We start from the raw sequence: 19,395 nt of genomic DNA on the forward strand, positions 1-19,395 counted from the left end.
CGATTCACTTTTTTGTGATCAATAAAAAAAAACACTTCAGTAATATGATTTGTTCTAAATATTAGGAATAAATAAGTATAAATAAAAATCTAAAAGAGTAAAAAACGATTTAAGTAATTTTAAACTGCATATATAACAATTATGGTTAGTGGCACCTTAGGCTGTGGTGCTATATATAATTACAAGTAAATTAAAGCAAATAATAAATTGATAATACAAAACGCTACATGTGTATGAAATATATTAAATAAGTAACAACAATACTTTTATTCAGTTATGTAATGCTTTTTAAATGTGTTTTCATTTAAAAACTACCTAATCAATTCTAAAAATATTATTAACTAATAAAAGTGAAACACTAGGAACGAACTACAGAATTGTGTAAGAAGTGCATTTTCAAATTGCCTTTTTTAAACGGTGGATTCCTTTTTTAAGTTATTGAGAGTTGGATCCATTTTGACTTGTCTTTCACGAAAAGCAAAGTAGGAGTACACCACACTTCCGAGAACACTGAAAAAATGTGCAAGTTTAAAATTACGAATGAATTCAAGATTTTAAATTTTTTTTATGAAACCAAAATTTCTATTATACATTTACAAAAAGTTGAAAAAAACACAAAAAATTTAGTAAAAGTGGTTTCGACATACCTGATATTAATTCCTATAAAGTTTACCCAAGAAAAGATATAGTCACCGCCATAAATCATACCAATATAAGTGATTGAAATATTTTTAAGGCATCCCACCACAGTTGTAGTTAAAGCGGAATTGTATGCAGTGCATACAGTAACAGAATACATTAAAATAAACCTAAAGTAAACATGTATTTTATATTAAGTATGTCCAATTTTCTACAATAGCCTACGCACTAAACAGTTCAAGTAGCATCAATTTTTTTATTTTTTTATTAATAATATAAAATACATTTTAGTTAGATGGAACCCCGCTTTTATGTAAATATTCCTTTACTTATATTTTAAATAAATATTTAATACATAGACCTAAAATACCAGATAGATATAGTAAGTTTAAAGTGTTTTTATGTCGATTAACAGTTTTTTGTCTTATTAAAAAAAAAAATTAAACTAAAACGCAAGCCATGTGGTTGTGATAACTCTAACATAAGTACTAAATAAAAACAAACCAAGAAAATTTATACCTACGCCTAAATAAGCAAAAACAATTCGTTAAAATATGGCAAATTTTTATTAAGTAATATATATCAGTTTCCCTTATTAAAAATTCAGTGTAAAATTGTAATTGTATCAAAATAGTTATTTATTTATTAAATACCTTATCTAAAAGACTGTTTATAATTGTATTAACATAGAATCATCTTTATTTTCTTAAGGGCAAGCATCTATTATTTAACATGTATATGTGAGGTTTAATAACATTATGTTCTATTTTATAAAATTATTTTTTTTTACTTTAAAACAGACAATTTTCTCACACCAAATTGCACACAGTAGTACCAGTTTATTTAAAAATATGCTTGTTAACTTTTTACATGTTAGGTAATACTAGCAAACCTACTAAAATTTGTATTTATTGCAATGCCTTATATAATAAAAACACAAATCAAACTATAAATGACTTTTTTTTTGTATATATCTTTATCCTCGATGTGGGAAAGTCGAATGCGCGACTTAAACATAGAGTAACATCAGTTACTCCAACCTAGTCTCGAGTTGCCTGTGGCAGTTCGGATATTATAGATTATAATTGCCCGATAATTATGCTGCTGATTAAGTGCTGGCTTAGCACGAGTTCATACCGTTTATAGCTCTTTACTCAAGGGCGCTACAGCATGAGAGCAGTGGGGATTGAACCCATGACCTCATGTGTGATGTAGCTAGTGTTCTTACCACTACCCCATAATGTAGGATAAACAAAAGGGACTTACCCCATAACGCAGGATAAACAAAAGGCAAAGACAAAACCAAATTGATCCCATTTTTCATAGTCTTGAACTTTATTGTAATCCCCAGTTAAAAATAAAGATAAACAAGCTGGTATAATCATAAACAGGCAGTTGTAATATGTTATACCATACTTCCCTAAATCCTGTAAAAAAGTATATAATAATTTTTTTTTGTATATATCTTTATCCTCAACGAATGCGCGACTTAAACATAAAGTAACATCAGTTACTCCGACCCAGTCTCGAGTTGCCTTTAGCAGTTTGGGATATAATAGAGATTATAATTGCCAGATAATTATTCTGCTGATTAAGTGCTGGCTCAGCAGGAGTTCATACCGTTTATAGTGCCTTACTCAAGGGCACTACAGCATGAGATCAAGGGGAATTGAACACATGACCTCATGTGTGGTGTCGTATGTTCAATCCCCACTGATCTCATGCTGTAGCGCAATTTTATATGTTCCCAGAGATAAATTTGCGAAAAAAAATTGAATAATCCATTTTAAGAAAATAAAAATTCATAATGTTAAAAAAATAAAACCTACACTTGAGTTTAGTCTTTTCTTGATATATACATTATTAGCAGCAGTGAACAAATCATTTAGTAAAATAAAAGTATATCCCATAAGATCAAATGCTAGATCATCACTAAAATATAAAAATAGTATTACAGTAATTATTAATATAGTTTTAAACAATACTACTACTGTATTTATTCATTAAAAAATATTTTAAAAAATCACTGAATGCAGATATGATATATTATCTATAAAGTATTTAAAAAACAAGAAATACCTTGCAGCTATAACAGAACCAGCTATCATGGTCAACACAGTAATTGTTACCATTTTAGATGGCTTTTTGCTAAAAAAATAAACACAATATGATTAAAATCTTTGTATGCTACAATGTTAAACAATTTAATAGTAGCACAATTTATAACAAAAATTGATATTTAGTTAAAAACATACACACATTTAATTAAAGTAACATTTATCTTTATTTCTTATGTAGCAAACTTGTGCAATGAAATGCTACACATCTTTTCCATTTTTTTACCTTAAAACATATATTTCCAGAAGCATAGTAAGTAAAATACTAAATCTTCTTAACACAGTGAACATGGGTAAACTTAACTGTTTTGTACCACCTAATCCACAAATTAGATTTCCTATGTAGAATATTGGAAGAGGAAATATCTATAAAAACAATTACACAATATTTTAAAATATTAAAAAAATTAGGTATTAAGAGTTTAACTAATTTGTGTTTTGCAATGTTTAAAATAACTTAGAGATAGAAAACTTAGACGTGTATGGCAAAATGATATTCAATTCGTGGCATTTTTCAGTTCACAACTGGATAGCACTGCCCGCTCTAGTGTATTTACCGGCACCTTGGTGTAGTGGTAAGAACACTTGCTACACCACCACAAGGTCGTGGGTTCAATCCCCACTGCTTTCATGCTGCAGCGCCCTTGAGTAAGGCGCCATAAATGGTATGAACTCCTGCTGAGCCAGCACTTATTCAGCGGCATAACTACTGGGCAAATATAATCTATAATATCCCTAACTGCTGAAAGTAAAAAAAAATAGTAGTGCATTAAACCATATTAATTTTTTATGTTGCATGAAACTAATGACTTACTGAGTAAACAATAGAAAACTGAAAATCTGGAAATGTTAGAAGACCCAAATTTTTCCCAATTTGTAATATCACTATAGCTGCAAACATTTGACCTACTCCTAAAAATTGGGCTGATGGAAATCTGGAACAAAAATTTAAATCCATAAAAATGATGTTTTTTTTGTATATATCTTTATCCTCAATGTGGGAAAGTCGAATGCGCGACTTAAACATAGAGTAACATCAGTTACTCGGACCCAGTTTCTAGTTGCCTGTGGCAAGTTGGGATATTATAGATTATAATTGCCCAGTAATTACTCAAGGGCGCTACAGAATGAGAGTAATGGAGATTGAACCCACGACCTCATGTGTGGTGTAGCAAGTGTTTTTACCACCACACCACGCTGCCGGTTAAAGCGCTATATTCCGGATTAAAATTTTGAACATTTGACAAAGAGTTAAAAATACTTTAATTTACTTATTAATAAAACAAATGTTACCCATAATTTGTCAGAACTGTTTTGTTAACCATAACTATTAAAATCGATGTAAATGCATAAAATAATGCAGCAAAAATCCGCTTCATAGAGCTAGAACGAAGACTATCGTCCATTTCGTAATTCGTTTTTATCTAAACTAGGTTACAAGTTTTACAATAATTAATTTAACTCAACATAAGAAACAGATTCACTAGAAATTAAAAAAAAAACACTTTAGAACCAGAAGTCGGTTAAAACTTTAAAATATATTTTAAATGTTGTGAGTCTGATTGGAATTACGTCAACAAAGGTGGTTACTGTTATGCGTTAGACAACTTAACTAATACTATTATGACGTTTATAAACACATAAGATTGTCTTAGCGGTTCATGATTGAAAAAAAATGGTTCATGACTGACTCGGATAATATAATCGTAAACAGTCTAAAAAAAAAATTGTCCACAGTCTAAAAAAAAATTGTTTACGCAACCGCTGGAACAGTTTAGTAAGATGCCGTACCTAACGTTAACACACAAAAAACGTAACCTTAAATACCCCTTTTAGTAACATAGAAAACATTTATTATAATAAAATGCACAAATTAGTAAATAACACATAAAAAAATGAAATAAAGAAACATAAAACACATGATATCTGAAAATTTTTATACGATCGTTGTTGCACGGTATCTTTTTTGTTGGCTCGTACCAATGATCATATAACGATCATTGCTCGTACTCAAATATTACTTTTTTTTGAAAGTTTTACGTCACTAAATCAAAAAATTAGTATCGTTATATAACTATATAATTTAAAGGGTATTCATATTTTCGACAAATTTTTAAATAGTTGTCAGCCAATAGCTGACGTAAACTAAACTTGTTTCTCTAATATTATCAAATAATTTTTTTTTTTTTTTTTGGCAACATTTTGTATTTTCTGTCAATCTTAAAAGAACTTCCACAATTGAAAATTGATTTGAAATTTAATACAAACTAACTCTTATAACAAAGTTTTCCAAAACTTAAATAAAGGTTATGTTTTGCGTTAAATATTAATATTACAAACAGAACAGAATAAAAGAAATAATCTTATGCAAAAAACAAGTCTCTCTCTTCGTCCGGTTTTATTCTTTCATTGTGTTATATTTTGTATTTTCTCATATTTTGCATCTCTAAATGTTAATCACGAAAAAATCGTTTTTAAATTATTTTTTTGATAGTTTGTAGCGTAATAAAATCGTTTTTATAACAAAAATACCGGTGATTATTTTTTTCCTGAAGTGTGTAATAATAGATATTACATTACAATATCTATGAGGTAATTGTCCAGTTAAACAAGAGCATAGGGATGTGAAATGCTTTGTTTAGATCATAGAGATATATACACTAGAGAGGGCGTTGCTAAGGGGTCGACTGAAAATGAGGGAATGGAAATTGAAGGAACGGAAAATGAAGGAACGGAAAATAAAGGAACCGGAAAATGAAGGAACGGAAAATGAAGGAACCGGAAAATGAAGGAACGGAAAATGAAGGAACCGGAAAATGAAGGAACGGAAATTGAAAGAACCGGAAAATGAAGGAACCGGAAAATGAAGGAAAGCAAAAAAGGAGAGGGCGGAATCTTAAATACTAAAACGCGGAAAAACCGTTGACTGTTTATTTAGGATTACTGTCATTTATTCGAGAACTGATAAGCAATAATGAGTTAATTTTTATTACCCCAGCATACCCAAACCCTCTTATGTAAAATTCCCGTTTATTTCTTAAATAATATTGACTTAAATACAAATAAACAGTCAACGAAATTTCCGCGTTTTATTTTTTTATAATTCCGCCTCTCCTTTTTTCACTTTCCTTCAATTTCCGTTCATTCATTTTCCGGTTCCTTCATTTTCCGGTTCCTTTATTTTCCGTTCCTTCATTTTCCGGTTCCTTCATTTTCCGTTCCTTCATTTTCCGGTTCCTTCATTTTCCGTTCCTTCAATTTCCGTTCCTTCATTTTCCATTCCCTCAAATTCCGCGTCCCCTTGCTAAGCAGTTGTACACTAAAACATGTCGCAATTTATTATTATTTTTTTTTGTATATATCTTTATCCTCGATGAAAGTCGAATGCGCGACTTAAACATAAAGTAACATCAATTACTCCGACCCAGTCTCGAGTTGCCTGTGGCTGTTTGGGATATTATAGATTATAATTTCCCGATAAATATACTGCGATTACGTGCTGGCTCAGCAGGAGTTCACACCGTTTATAGCGCATTACTCTAAGGCACTACAGCATGAGATCAGTGGGGATTGAACCCACGACCTCAAAAGTGTGATGCAGTAAGTGTTCTTACCACTACACTACGCTGCCGGTACTATTTTAGAAAAAAACTAATTGCCAATTGCCATACATGTCAGAGTTTTCATTTGCAATTTTTAAACAATTAACTTTTTGTTTTAACGTTAAAATCTAAAAACTATCCATTAGAGAAGTTGCTTAAAATTTACGAAAAGTGTATAAAGTAGCACTACAGAAGTATAACACTTTTATTTTTACAAAAAGTAACCAAATTATCAACCTCTAAGGCACATCTTTGCAACCACCAAAAAATGGTAAAATGTCAAGAAAATAAGCTTTTTAATAAAAAGATAACACTTTTTCATTAGTCTATGATATATATATATTTTAAATCAAACATAAAAATATGTTTCTTTCATTTTTCTATAAACAATCTGAAAGTTTACATTAAGCTTTGGCAACTCTGGGATATCGATATTCAATTTGCGACAGAAAATTTAAGCGAGGTCCACTGTAGCGTATATATATATTTTTTTTTGTATATATCTTTATCCTCGATGTGGGAAAGTCTAATGCGCGACTTAAACATAGAGTAACATCAGTTACTCCGACCCAGTCTTGAGTTCAATTAGTATCGCTATGCATCTTTTAGTACTTTATGGTGCAAAATACGAAATCGTGACGTCACCATTAACAGATTTCTCTTGTTTACTCTAATTTCAAAATTTTCCTACACAAAATGACTATAATAAATATCGGTTAGGTGCGCAAACAGGGTGTTAAATTCTTTTTTTGTTATTAACACATTTTTTGTCAAAATAAATTACCTAAAATATTTTTGGTTATTATTATATATATAAGATAAGTTTTAGCGATCTCTTAATTTCTTACAATCTACCCATAAGCATAATTACAAAAAAATTGTAATGTAAAAGTTATGTACAAACTACAAAGTTTAAAAAAATGAAAACAACGCAACAAATCAAAATAACCATTTAAAAAAAACAACTCGACTAGAATTATAAAATATAGCACATTATTATAGATGTTTTTGCTGTTGGTTTGGTAATATTAAAAAAAAAAAAAAAATTATTTAAAGTTATTAAAATTTTAAACAATATTATTTTATTGCGAACAATACTCCAGTAGCATTTTATACCCTAAAAAATCATAACATTTTGGTTATGGTACATGAACATAATTATTTTCTACAATTTGTCATATAAAAAAATCTTTGATTTAACTGGCTCTTAATAAAAAAAGGCCTCAAATTGAACCCAGATATTTAGTTATAACTTTTTGTCTTGGTCAAATCTATTTTTTAATTGATTGTTGTTGTTATTTTTGGTGCATTTAACGATTAAAAAACAAGGCCACTGTCGCGTAAAACATAAAAGTTGGCCTATTAAAATTAGCTTATTGTTGAAATTATTAATGAACCCTTTTTGTTTCATTTTTAGCCCAATGATTAGTAATAGCTCAGTTCAGGCTTGAAAAAATTATTTGGTATCATTACTGTAGGTAATGTTTATTCTTTACCTTAAAATCGTATTCAATAATGTTATGATATTAAATTTACAGATATGTCCTTGTCACCTTTTACTGGAGCTCCTGTGTTTGTTGCACCATTTTCAAGACCAGTAAAAACCAGTTTAAATCGGTGATAAACTTGATTCGATTTATCCATTATTTTCTGACTAGATTTGTACCTTCGGATTTTTTTAATTGTAGTAACCAGGGTTTGGCATTTTTTTAAAAGGAGGGCAGTAATTGCAACTTTATCAATTAAATCAAGAACACTCAAAGCCTTAGGTATGTCAGGATTTTCCACTGTTAGAGCAGCTTTAAGTTGTTTTTCATACAATTCCATTTGTTGTAGTGGAAGAAGTTGAGATTCTGAGCTTATTTTGACAACTTTCGAAGGTTCTTCTTGTATGGAAACTAAATCTTCCTCTTCTTCTTCTTCACTTTCCATGAATAGGGATGTCTTAACTGGTTTAACTTCCTCCGAGTTTGACATATTCTCTTCTTTGTGTTTTCTGTCTTTCTTGTGTTTCCTTTTCGATGAACTCTCTCTTGATTTTTTGCGCTCTTTATCTTTCTTTTTTTCATGTTTGTTGTGCTTATCTTTTTTTAATGATTTTTTTTTCTCTTTTGAACTTTCAACCCTTTGAACAATTCTTTGTTCCTCCCGTTGTAATTTTTCAACTTGTTTTTCAAGTTCTTTCATTTTTTGTGCCTCTTCTTCCAATCGCCTCATCTGAAGCATTTCAATTTTATTTTTCCTTTCCTCTTCTTTTTTTTTCCAAGACGAAATTTTATCTTCTTCTTCGCTTGATGTATCACTTAGGTCATCCAAAACAAGTTCTTCAGGTTTTGGTTTAGATTTTTTAAAGCTTGGACTTTTCAATTTCTTAATTTCCAAAGTTTTCTTCTTTTTGGCAGGGGGAGCATCAGAATCTTCATTGCTGGAGGAAGAGGACCCACTTTGTTTCAAGGGCCTTTTTTTAAATGATTTTTTTGACTTTTTTGTCTGTACGACTGGAGCAAAATCTTCTTCCTCGCTTTCCCCTTCATTGGAAGAACTTTGCTCTTCGTCATCTTCTTCCACATCACTTTCCTTTTCTTGATTTGGCTCACAACTTAAAGTTGGATTTTCTTTTGCTCTTTGCTCATCCAGTTTTGATAGATTTCCACGGAAAAGTGCAGTTGGATCATTTTCTACCTCCCATAGACCATCATTATAATACGGCCTATTCCTTGGATGTCCATACTTTGCTTTGTACTCCTCATATGGATAAATTTCATTTGCTGCCAAAAATCCAGTCTCATGTGTCCCAAAGAAAAATATTGGGTATTTTCTTGAAGCAGGTTTAGTGACACCTTCAGGAAGATCGTCAATTCTCGCTGGCCAATGAGGATATCCTTTCATTTTAGCAAATATCAAATCACCAGGATTGTACTGCAAAGCTGCTTTAGATGATTTTTTAGGCATATTTTCTTATTTTTAAAGATGACCTTTACAAAAAATTAAATAATAATTTTTTAATTATTAGTGGTGTGTTTGCAAAAATGAATGAGCTTTGTAGATGTTTAAAATGAAATCGGCAGTAAATTAAACATTTTTTTAATAAATAATGTGCTAAAATATTTTGCCTTTCTTACTCCTAGAAATTTTTTTAATTTTACATTCTAAAAAAGTAAGTTAAAAAGCATGCAGTTTTCAGCAACTAAATGCAAAATTAAAAATCAGATTTTGCGAAATTGTGTTGATTTTTTCAAAAAAATTTAAAGAAAATTAGTCAATATATTTATCTTTTTTTTTTTAATTCGGCCTGCGAAAAAATGCAAGAGTCAGCGACAAGATTACAGTGTATACTGTCATCGTAAAACCTTATTTTTACCAATATTTAAAATAAAAATTTGCAAAAAGTCGGTTTCAAATGAGGTCAATAAAACATAAAAAACAAAAACCCCAATTTCCCATTTTTTATGATATACCTTAATGGAAAAAAATCCGCTTGACTTTAAAGGTTTTTTTAATATTTTAGTATATGTATATATATAAATTTGTATAAATTATCATGGGCAATTATCTTATAAAATTATTGGTTTTAGTATGTAAAACTAAAAAATTGACAAGGGAAAAAAAAACAGCCTTATTTTACATATTATTCATTAAAAAAATTTAAGATTTACTGCATATTTTATTTCAAATATATACTGATCAGAAAACTGTCTTTAAATATGCAAAAACCAAAGTTTCAAGTTAATTAACAATTAAAATGCAAACCCTGATGTTCTAAAAAAAAATCATATTTTTGCAGATAACACTACGTTCAAAAATATATTAAATTATGCTGTATTTGCCTGAAAATTGTTTTAAATAAAGGCATTTTGTGCAAAATATAACCAATCTACAACTCACTACCATATTGTTGACTTTCAGACTTTGAAATTATTTATTCCTTAGTTATACAGTGAAAATTAAAATTTAACACAGTAACTAAATAACAATATGATTTTGCACATTTTGACATTATTTCTAAAAAAATCTATGCTTATTTTGTTTCCAAGAAAAACGTTTTAAGCAAAATTTTATGCCAAGGTGTATACAGACAGACGAACCACGGCCAAAGTAACTGACATTCTGTCTTACTGTCAAACTATATTTGTTTTTTAGGGTTTAGCAGAAGTTACTACCTAACTACCCACTTACTGACTATTTACAGACAAAAAGATTCACCAGCTGACCAGCAGATCAGATGAGAATATTGCAAATGCAAAACATCGGGATTTTGCAATCTAAGAAATTGCCACAAAATAAGACTTAGCAATTTGTTAGGTTAACTTTAGAATATAAACTTGCCTAACATATATCCTTTAAAGTTTCTAAGCCTAAATAAATATCAACAGATCATGTTCATCTATACCATCGCAAAATCGTGTCAAAATACCTAAACTGCTAAAGTGGCGCCATTTTGCTTAGATTAGCGCCCCCATCTGCTCGTTAAGGTTAAAAACATAAACATATTATAAATTGATTTATATGGATTAAATGCCAATCCGTAGCCTATTATTAAGTTATTTACCCTTTACTGTTCTTTAAAACATTTATTTTAATTTAGTAGATATGTTACTAATATTACCAATATTAAATGTATTATTTGCTTTTTTTGTAACACCTCTATAACCTTGGAATATTATCTCGCGCATACCTTATGCTATTCCTGCGGGCACAAACAACGGGTATAATCATAAAATGTATATTTGATCATTGCTTCGGATGATTTAATCTAAAAAAGGGAAAAAATGTAGCTTCAAGTGTTTTAAAATAGCAATGTTGACAGAAGACAAGAGTTATCACTGACAGACTTGTAGTAAATACAAAGTAAAATGTTAATAGGCTGAAAAAAGGCAGAAAGACTTAAATCTTAAGTCGATTTCTAATTATCCGCCTATTCCGTGTATATGTCTGTGTGTGCACGTTACTGTCTGACTGTGTTAAACCGTTAAGTCTGTTTAAGCAATTGCTTCTGGCGGTATGTTTTTAAATTATCTGGATGCGAGTGTCCTGAGTGTAGACGATAATTTTTTTGACAAGCAGACAAGACCAGACAAATTTAGACAAAAGTACAGTCTGACAATGCATAAGTTAAACCTAGACATTGGCAGGGCAATTCGTAATGCATAGCAGTGAACATCACAACATAAAGTCATTATTTTACTAATTGGTCCCGAAATATTTTGTATTTATTTTTATTCTTGATGTGGGAAGGTCGACCTAAATATAAAGTAACATCAGTTACTCCGACCCAGTCTTGAATTGCCTATAACGATTGACAGCGTAGTATAGGGTGTGTTGTTAAATAATATATTTTTGCTTTCTACTTTCAGACTTCGGTAAATTCAATGAGTTTTGTATCACAAAATGTTTAGTAAAAGTTTTTAACCCAAAGTTTTGTAAGAATGATGAGAGAATCTGATGATTTAATAAACCTAATTCTTTCCCCGGGGCAAAATACTTCCATTGGCCAACCACCACAACCTAAAAGTCACACCACTACCCTACCTTTGTGTGATGGAAGTCACCACACACTATTTAACAACATATCATCTAATGATCAACCAACATTTGAATCTTTTTCCAAAAAAAGTTCTATCCCAAATTTGCAACCTGTAATTGAGGCAACACCTTTAAACAACGAACTTATAACCCCGATTCATTCACCCTCTAAATCTTCCCCTTTACCATCTCAATATTTAACAGAGTCTTTTAACACAGTTTTAGATAATGGATACGAAAATGTGACTTCAATAACTGAAATAAGTTCGTTGTCATTGGATTTTGGACCCCGTCCTCTAGCATGTTCATCAGCCGCAAATCAAACCCCAGTAAGTCTGTATACCCAAGCTGGATTACAAAGAACAGTGACTTTCCAGGATGACTTAACCCAGAAACCTAAAAACATGTTCTCTATAGGATGTCAACCAAATCAACTGAATAATGAAAATAAAGATCAACCTTACAATTTACCCCTTGTCTCCCTAACAAATGAAATGTCTTCAAGTCAACCTTCAGAGCTAAAAACACCAAGTTTTAAATCCTTACCTCGAAACAGTAGTCTTGCTAAAGCTTTAAATGAATTTGAAAAAACAATGGAAAAGGTAAAAAGAAAACACGATGAGTCAAATGATACAGAAAGTGCGAAGTATCCAAGGTTGGAAAAACAAGATGACTTTAATCTCAGTATTGGTAGAAATTTATCATTTGGGATTTTAAATACTATAACTGAACTTGAGAATGATGCCAAGATAGTTTCAAGGCCGCCTCAACATTCTATGCAATTTTTGCAACAACAACAACCCCATTCTTTTCAAGCTTTGCTTGGGGATAACAGTTCAGTTGGGTTAACTATGAGCTTTTCTAACCCATCTTCTGAAATGTTTCACCCCACTGTTTGTTCAGCTGTTGCGAATCCTAATAATAATCAAAGTTTGTTAGTGGACAATATGGCTATTAAAAATCAAGCATTGGATCAAAACAAATTAACAGGTGACTTGTTAGATCCTAACAACTTTAGTATGAATATTGACAAATGCAGCTCACCAGAAAATGCCATTCATAAAAAGAACAAAGAAGTAAGTCCACTACCGTTTAACAATCAACAAATGCTGACCATAAATCCCGAAGCTTTAGGCAATTTGCATTGGGATAGTAATCTTAAAAATGAGCCAACATTACCCAGCACAGACTTTGTTCCTTCTAATGCGCACGATTCCAATCAACCCGTTTATAACGGTTTGCTGGATACACAAAGTTTCCCCTTGAACAATCTGAGTAAATCAAGTTTGTTGCAGCATCTTATACGGAATAACATTAAGTCAGATATAAATTTTTCTGGTACTAACAGCAATCAGTCTTTGAATGAAACAACTCCGTTTAAAAAGTGTGCTGCATGTGGAGAATTAACTGATATACAAAACTGCAATGTGGCTTTAAATCTTTGTATAAAATGTACCAATGCATTGAATGAATCAGTTAAATCTCAAAATTACACAGAAGCAACACCTACTAAGTCTGATAACTTAAGTTACAGCAAAGTTTTACCTAATGACAGTGTAAACCAGTCAAGTACAACTAACTATAATACAATATCAACCTCAGCAGATACATCAAACATTGATATCTCTAAAATAAATAATGGCACTGTTGCACATCTATTAACTGTGAATACAATTTCTGGGACAGAAAATAATTCCTTGTATTTGGTTATTGACGGCAAAATAATGCCTATCACATTTGCCCAAGTTCAACCTACTAGCGTTGTCACAACCTTTACAACTACAAACAACAACATTATTACCCAACCAAACAACTTAACCCAAACTCAAACAAGTGGAAATTTACCACAAACAGCTCAAAACCAAAACCAATCCGATGCATCCAATAACCAAAATATTCAGAAAAACTTAATCAAAATTGCTCCTTTTCCGATCATGTCAACCCAAGGAGCTAGTTGTGTTATGATAGCTGGCATAGCACCTGGGAATTTTATTCAACAGGGTACAAGTAACGTGAAGAAGAGTGAGAAGTTGCCTGATAACGATGTATTGAGAATACATGCCTGCACTTATCCTGATTGTAACAAGCGATACACTAAGAGTTCCCATTTAAAGGCACACATAAGGTTTGTAACATCATTGTTGCTATAAGGTATTTAAGATGGGAAAATAGATATTGTTTTTATGTATGTCAAATTTATAGGCCTTTATTAGTTGCTTGCGACAATATAGCGACATTTAAAATTTAGCCTGTAGGGTGGGCGACCAACTAGAAAATATATTTAAAGTCCAATATTTATAACAAATTATATATTTACATACTAAAAATATAGAGAGCCATAGTTTTTATTGTTATATGTTACACAAATAATCAATTTATTAAACAGAAAACTTTTATTTGTTTACTAGAGTTGTTATCAAATTTCTTATTATCTGGGAAATTTTTTTGTGTATATTACATTATACTAAAATTAGGGAAAATTAAGAACGTCATAACTCATAAGCAATGAATGGCGTGCCTATTAAAACTATTGTAACAATGACATGATTAATTATTATCATGACTCAGTTTTTTGTGTATAAATAACTTTGATTTGTAGTATAATATTTAAAAAAAATTGCAAAAAAACTAATAACTCTATTTTAATCACAGCACTAAAAACTATTTAAAATATATCACCATTTAAAAAAAGGGATCACAATTGTACTTTTTTATACAAAGTATTTTTTGCTAGGCTACCATTTATTAATACCCATATGCTATAAATTATGTTTGTCGTTTTAATGTAGAGAAAAAATGGAAAAGTTATGAAAAAATTAATCTTTTTATGCTGTTAACTTTAAGAAGGATTATTTGCAAAAACATTCTTATAAAAAAGGGTTATTGTGTATGCTATTAACTTAATCAATCTACTTAGACCTTAATTTTATAATGTACAAAAATATAAACAATCTAATCAAATTTTATGTAATATATTATGCTGTTCTATTTATACAATATTATTTTTTTAAAAATGGGTGTGTAGTGATGGGTGTATCATAACAAATAAAAATTTTGCCACGCTTTTGTGGGCGTGGGCCAGTGAGAGGGGTGTAGTGTAGGTATGTATCATATAACCAGAATTTACACATTCTACTATTATGACCCAGAGTGACTTCTATCCAATATATTTAAAAAGTCCTTGTGTGTTAAGTTGTACTTGTGTTTTAAGTTTCCAACATATTTTAACAAAATGCCAATGTGTTTTATAATTTATACAGTTAATTGTTGGTTTTAAAAAGAAAGTTGTTTGCTTTTTTAATTAAGTTAAAATCATTTTACAATATTTTTTATTTCTGTTTTTTTTTAATTTATGTAAAAACTAAAAAATATAAAGTTGTTTTGTTAACAAGTGTAATATATTATTTTGGGGTTTATTTTTTTTATTAAAAGTTTTTGGAAAAGAGAAAGTATTTAAATAAACTTATAGGATTGGGAGAATTGTAATAATGTAAACACTAACCTTACTGGTTTGTCATATAAGTTTAAATGAATTTTGTAAAATGTAAATTATTATAAGGACCTGTTGCTTGCTTTTTGAACATTTAAAATACCGCACAATACTTGTGTCTAAAAGTTAATATTTTAGTAAATATTTTTTGGTTTTAATTTTGTTTTAATAAAATACTGGGCTAACGCCATATATATAATCTTATCTTATTTTTGTTTTTAATATATTAATACATTGTTTAACTTTTTTTATATTTCAAATTTTTTTTTATTTAAGACGTCACACCGGTGAAAAGCCATTTCAATGTACCTGGCCTGATTGTACTTGGAAGTTTTCTCGTTCTGATGAACTGGCCCGCCACAAGAGGTCACATGAGGGCATAAAACCCTATGCATGTCCAATTTGTCAAAAGAAATTCGCAAGGTCCGATCACTTGGCTAAACATGTAAAAATCCACCAGTAAGTTATTATTTGTTGTTACATTTTTTTAAATTTTCATAAACGTTTTTAATCAAGATTGTTTTCAGTGTATAAGTACAGTATGTTTTAGTTTATTTATTTTTTTGGTATATATATATCTTTATCCTTGATGTGGGGAAGCATCAGTTACTCCGACCCAGTCTCGAGTTGCCTGTGGCAGTTTGGAATATTATAGATTATAAATTCCTAAAAATTAAACTGCTTAAACCGGTTATAGCACCTTACTCAAGGACGCTACAGCATGAAAGCAGTGGGGATTGAACCCATGGCCTCATGGTGGTGTAGCAAGCCTTCTTACCACTACACCACGCTGCCAGTTTATTATATTAAAATGTTTTCCGATCACAATGGTTATTCTTGTAATTTATATTTAAGAAACAAATCGAAACACCGTGGTGGTTCTGACTGTCAACAAGTTGCTATATCCACAACAAATTTCAGTGATTCTTCACAGAAAATGTTTGCCTCAGCACTGACCACTCACTCTGTAATAATGGCTTCAGTCAAACCACTTAACCACTCAACTGTTATCTTAAACACCACACAACATAAAACAGATTGACGAAAGTAACTTTTGAAGATTTTAATTTTTTTATAAATTTACTTAATTTTAATAAATTAAATTCATTTTATCTTTTATAAAAAAAATTAAGATATTAAATTTAATTCCGATGAAAATTAAATTTAATAGAAAAACATTTTGTATATTGCTTTGTTGTTAGTTTTGCAGCATTTTAACACCTAGTATTTATTGAGTATAAAGTTTTTATTTTTTTGTCGCACTTGTTAAAATTTTTCTGTCATTTTTTGAATTATAGTTTGCCATACAACTGTAGTGTAAGTTTTCTTTAAATTTATTATTATTTTAGTCAGAATAATGTTCCATTGTTTATTATTTGTAAATAAGTTTTGTAGTATTATGGTATTTAAATTTTTATTTTATTTCGTTTAATTAATGTTCCAATTTTTTAATAAAATTGGTATAAATCAGTTTTTTAAAAGAGGTCGGCTGTTTTTATAATAAAACTAATTTTAATGCGATATATTATAAATAAATTATTATTTTTCTTAACATGTAAGTTATTGTAATTTATAATTTCTTTTTTTAGCGCAAATAAAACTTTATAATCCTGTAAAAAGTTTCCGTTTTATGTCAACTATACTATAAAACGAGTAATTATTTTTTGCGTGTACTTATGGTTTAAAATTCAATGAAATATTTGTGGTTGAATTACTTAAAATAAAACGACGATAAGTTTTTCAATACACGTCAATTTTTAGCTTAGGGCGTTTAGACTTTGGGTTATCAAAAGTGGGCGTGTATTGAACGATTGAATTCTTTGAAAAAAGAGCGCAACAAATATAAACAATGAAATGTTTGTAGTAAAGTTATGTTGTGAAACACAATACCCAGGTTGTAAATCTATAAATACGATTTTAAACCCAGACAACAAGAGAAAAATCGTGACTTTAATTATATTAAAATGCAATGTAATCATATCCAGACAAATATTTTGTCTCCCGCAAAGACGTGGTGTGATTTTATCTTCGAATTGGCCTACGTCATCAATCTACTGTTATACGTCATTAACACCTGGACAGAGGTCATTCATCGATGACTTGAGTTGTATGTAATAAAAGACGGTCCTAAGCCAGTTTAATATTAAGTTTAACAAATAAAAAGAAATCAATCTTGTATATTAAAACATGTCAGAAGTATTAATGTTTAAATAAAGATTTTAAATTTTTTCTAAATTTAGGTATTACTAATTACAGAACTTTAATTCTATAAATTATTTTTTTAATATAATTTTATAAACAAAATATATTTTAAATAATATAATAAATTAAACAAAGATTTATGTGTTACCACCTAAAAACACTGTTTTACCGAAAAAGACATTTTCTAGTAACCCTTTGACATTTTTTTTGAATATATCTTTATCCTCGATGTGGGAAAGTCGAATAGCGACTTAAACATAGAGTAACATAAGTTACTCCGACCCAGTCTCGAGTTGCCTGTGGCAGTTTGGGATATTATAGAGACTATAATTGCCCGGTAATTATGCTGCTGATTAAGTGCTGGCTCAGCAGGAGTTCACACCGTTTATAGCGCCTTACTCAAGGACGCTACAGCAGGAGATCCGTGGGGATTGAACCCACGACCTCATGGTGGTGTAGCAAGTGTTCTTACCACTACACTACGCTGCCGGTTAAATTAAGGAAATACTTAATAAAAAAAATACACCTAGCTAATATTGGTGGGTTGTTTAATATTTTTGTGCGTTGTATGTGATATACGTTGTGAAAGGCCATTCTGGGACGTTCTTTCTTTAGGTAGGTTTATTTCGGTTAGTCCCTTTATCACATGCAATTTATCGTGACCAGTTCGTGCTTTCCTACTAGAGCCATACTGGGTTATATTAAATGTAATTATTATTTTCTTTAAGTTATTTTTTACACTGTAACTACCATCGACAGTGATTGCTTTACTATTGTAAATCAAATGTGTCGTAACTTTCTTTTTTTTTCGTACAATTTTATTTTGTTATTTCGTCACTCCTTTGTTTTAAATCATTAAATTGATTTTGTCATTTTTTCCCGTCGCATTGTTGTAATATTAATTGTATATCGTATTTATTATTTACTTTTATCAATGCGCGCAAAACCAAAATAAAAAAAAAAATAAAAAAAACATATTTATTTGAACTGTACCGAGTTTTAGAGTGGATTTATTTGATAAAAAATATGGTTATAAGCATTTGATCATTTTAAAATATAACTTCTTCTTAATTCAGAGTATTAAATATTTAAATAAATCAAACATATAGTTTTGTTTTTAATACAAAACGGGGCTGCCTTTTTGTAATTGGACTAAAATTAAACAAAAAAATGAATTTAAATGTTTGCAAGGATGTATCTTTAATTTTTACCAATTAATTAGGAATTTAATTGTAAAAAAAAACAGAAAAAGTTGAAATTTTAACACATTTTTTTTTTATTGTTATTAAATAAACATTCGACAAAAATTTGTATTTTTAAAATTCAACTTAAATTTTTTAGATCAAATTTTAAATGCCTTAAATTAATCTTTGATTTTTAAAAATAAATATGCATTTAAATGTCATAAACAAACAAAAATAATTTTTTAAATGTGTTTTTAAATTCCTAATATAATTTTTAAACCTCGACTTCTTATAGCGTCACCGGCTGGTAAGCAAATTAGATAGCTATATACGTTGCAATGCAGTTGTAGGTTCTTAGTGTCGTATTACCTTTCTATAAATTTAACTATGGGAAAGGCTTATAAGCTCAAAAAAATTATGCATATGTCACTGGTGTTTGTATATACAAACTATGATAAAACGGGCCAGCGTATTTGTTGATTTTTATGAAGTATTGCAACTTGTAGTTCCTCTTTATTGAGACAAACTAAATTAAATTTAAGGTATTTAATAATACAAAGTATTCGTGTAAATTTGTGTTTACATTTTAAAATTTCTTTTCAACATAAACTCCCTTTTTTTAAAATATATCTTTGTCC

At 29.7% G+C, this 19,395-nt stretch overlaps 3 protein-coding genes across 3 annotated transcripts; 1 reads left to right on the plus strand and 2 right to left on the minus strand.

Moving 5' to 3' along the window:
* Positions 1-131: 131 nt before the first annotated feature.
* On the minus strand, positions 132-4,260 carry LOC145745152 (solute carrier family 35 member D2-like protein). The gene is made up of 8 exons (XM_082563152.1): positions 4,050-4,260; positions 3,571-3,691; positions 2,983-3,122; positions 2,719-2,787; positions 2,469-2,571; positions 1,906-2,066; positions 648-809; positions 132-510 (listed from the first exon to the last, which is right to left on the minus strand). Exons 1-8 carry the CDS (start codon positions 4,160-4,162, stop codon positions 411-413), a joined length of 969 nt encoding a protein of 322 aa, XP_082419278.1. The 5' UTR covers positions 4,163-4,260; the 3' UTR covers positions 132-410.
* Positions 4,261-7,379: 3,119 nt separating this feature from the next.
* Positions 7,380-9,327, minus strand: LOC145744678 (uncharacterized). Its single transcript, XM_082562591.1, has one exon. The coding sequence runs from the start codon at positions 9,308-9,310 to the stop codon at positions 7,877-7,879; it is 1,434 nt and encodes a 477-aa protein (XP_082418717.1). The 5' UTR covers positions 9,311-9,327; the 3' UTR covers positions 7,380-7,876.
* Positions 9,328-11,716: 2,389 nt separating this feature from the next.
* LOC145745043 (uncharacterized) lies at positions 11,717-16,900 on the plus strand. Its single transcript, XM_082563028.1, has 3 exons — positions 11,717-14,006; positions 15,648-15,830; positions 16,227-16,900. Exons 1-3 carry the CDS (start codon positions 11,785-11,787, stop codon positions 16,411-16,413), a joined length of 2,592 nt encoding a protein of 863 aa, XP_082419154.1. The 5' UTR covers positions 11,717-11,784; the 3' UTR covers positions 16,414-16,900.
* The last annotated feature ends 2,495 nt before the right edge of the window (positions 16,901-19,395 follow it).

The sequence above is a fragment of the Corella eumyota genome, chromosome 3 (genome assembly GCF_963082875.1).
Source record: "Corella eumyota chromosome 3, kaCorEumy4.1, whole genome shotgun sequence".
Taxonomy (NCBI): Eukaryota; Metazoa; Chordata; class Ascidiacea; order Phlebobranchia; family Corellidae; genus Corella; species Corella eumyota.

What these genes read in the sequence shown, in the direction of transcription:
- LOC145745152 (XM_082563152.1), bottom strand. Translation starts at nt 4,162, where the DNA reads ATGGACGATAGTCTTCGTTCTAGCTCTATGAAGCGGATTTTTGCTGCA. An exon ending in AGTTTTCTATTGTTTACTCA is followed by an intron (nt 3,123 to 3,570) that starts GTAAGTCATTAG and finishes TTGTTTTTATAG; the next exon opens with ATATTTCCTCTTCCAATATT. An exon ending in TTTATAGGAATTAATATCAG is followed by an intron (nt 511 to 647) that starts GTATGTCGAAAC and finishes ACATTTTTTCAG; the next exon opens with TGTTCTCGGAAGTGTGGTGT.
- LOC145744678 (XM_082562591.1), bottom strand. Translation starts at nt 9,310, where the DNA reads ATGCCTAAAAAATCATCTAAAGCAGCTTTGCAGTACAATCCTGGTGAT.
- LOC145745043 (XM_082563028.1), top strand. Translation starts at nt 11,785, where the DNA reads ATGATGAGAGAATCTGATGATTTAATAAACCTAATTCTTTCCCCGGGG. An exon ending in CATTTAAAGGCACACATAAG is followed by an intron (nt 14,007 to 15,647) that starts GTTTGTAACATC and finishes TTTTTATTTAAG; the next exon opens with ACGTCACACCGGTGAAAAGC. An exon ending in AAACATGTAAAAATCCACCA is followed by an intron (nt 15,831 to 16,226) that starts GTAAGTTATTAT and finishes TTTATATTTAAG; the next exon opens with AAACAAATCGAAACACCGTG.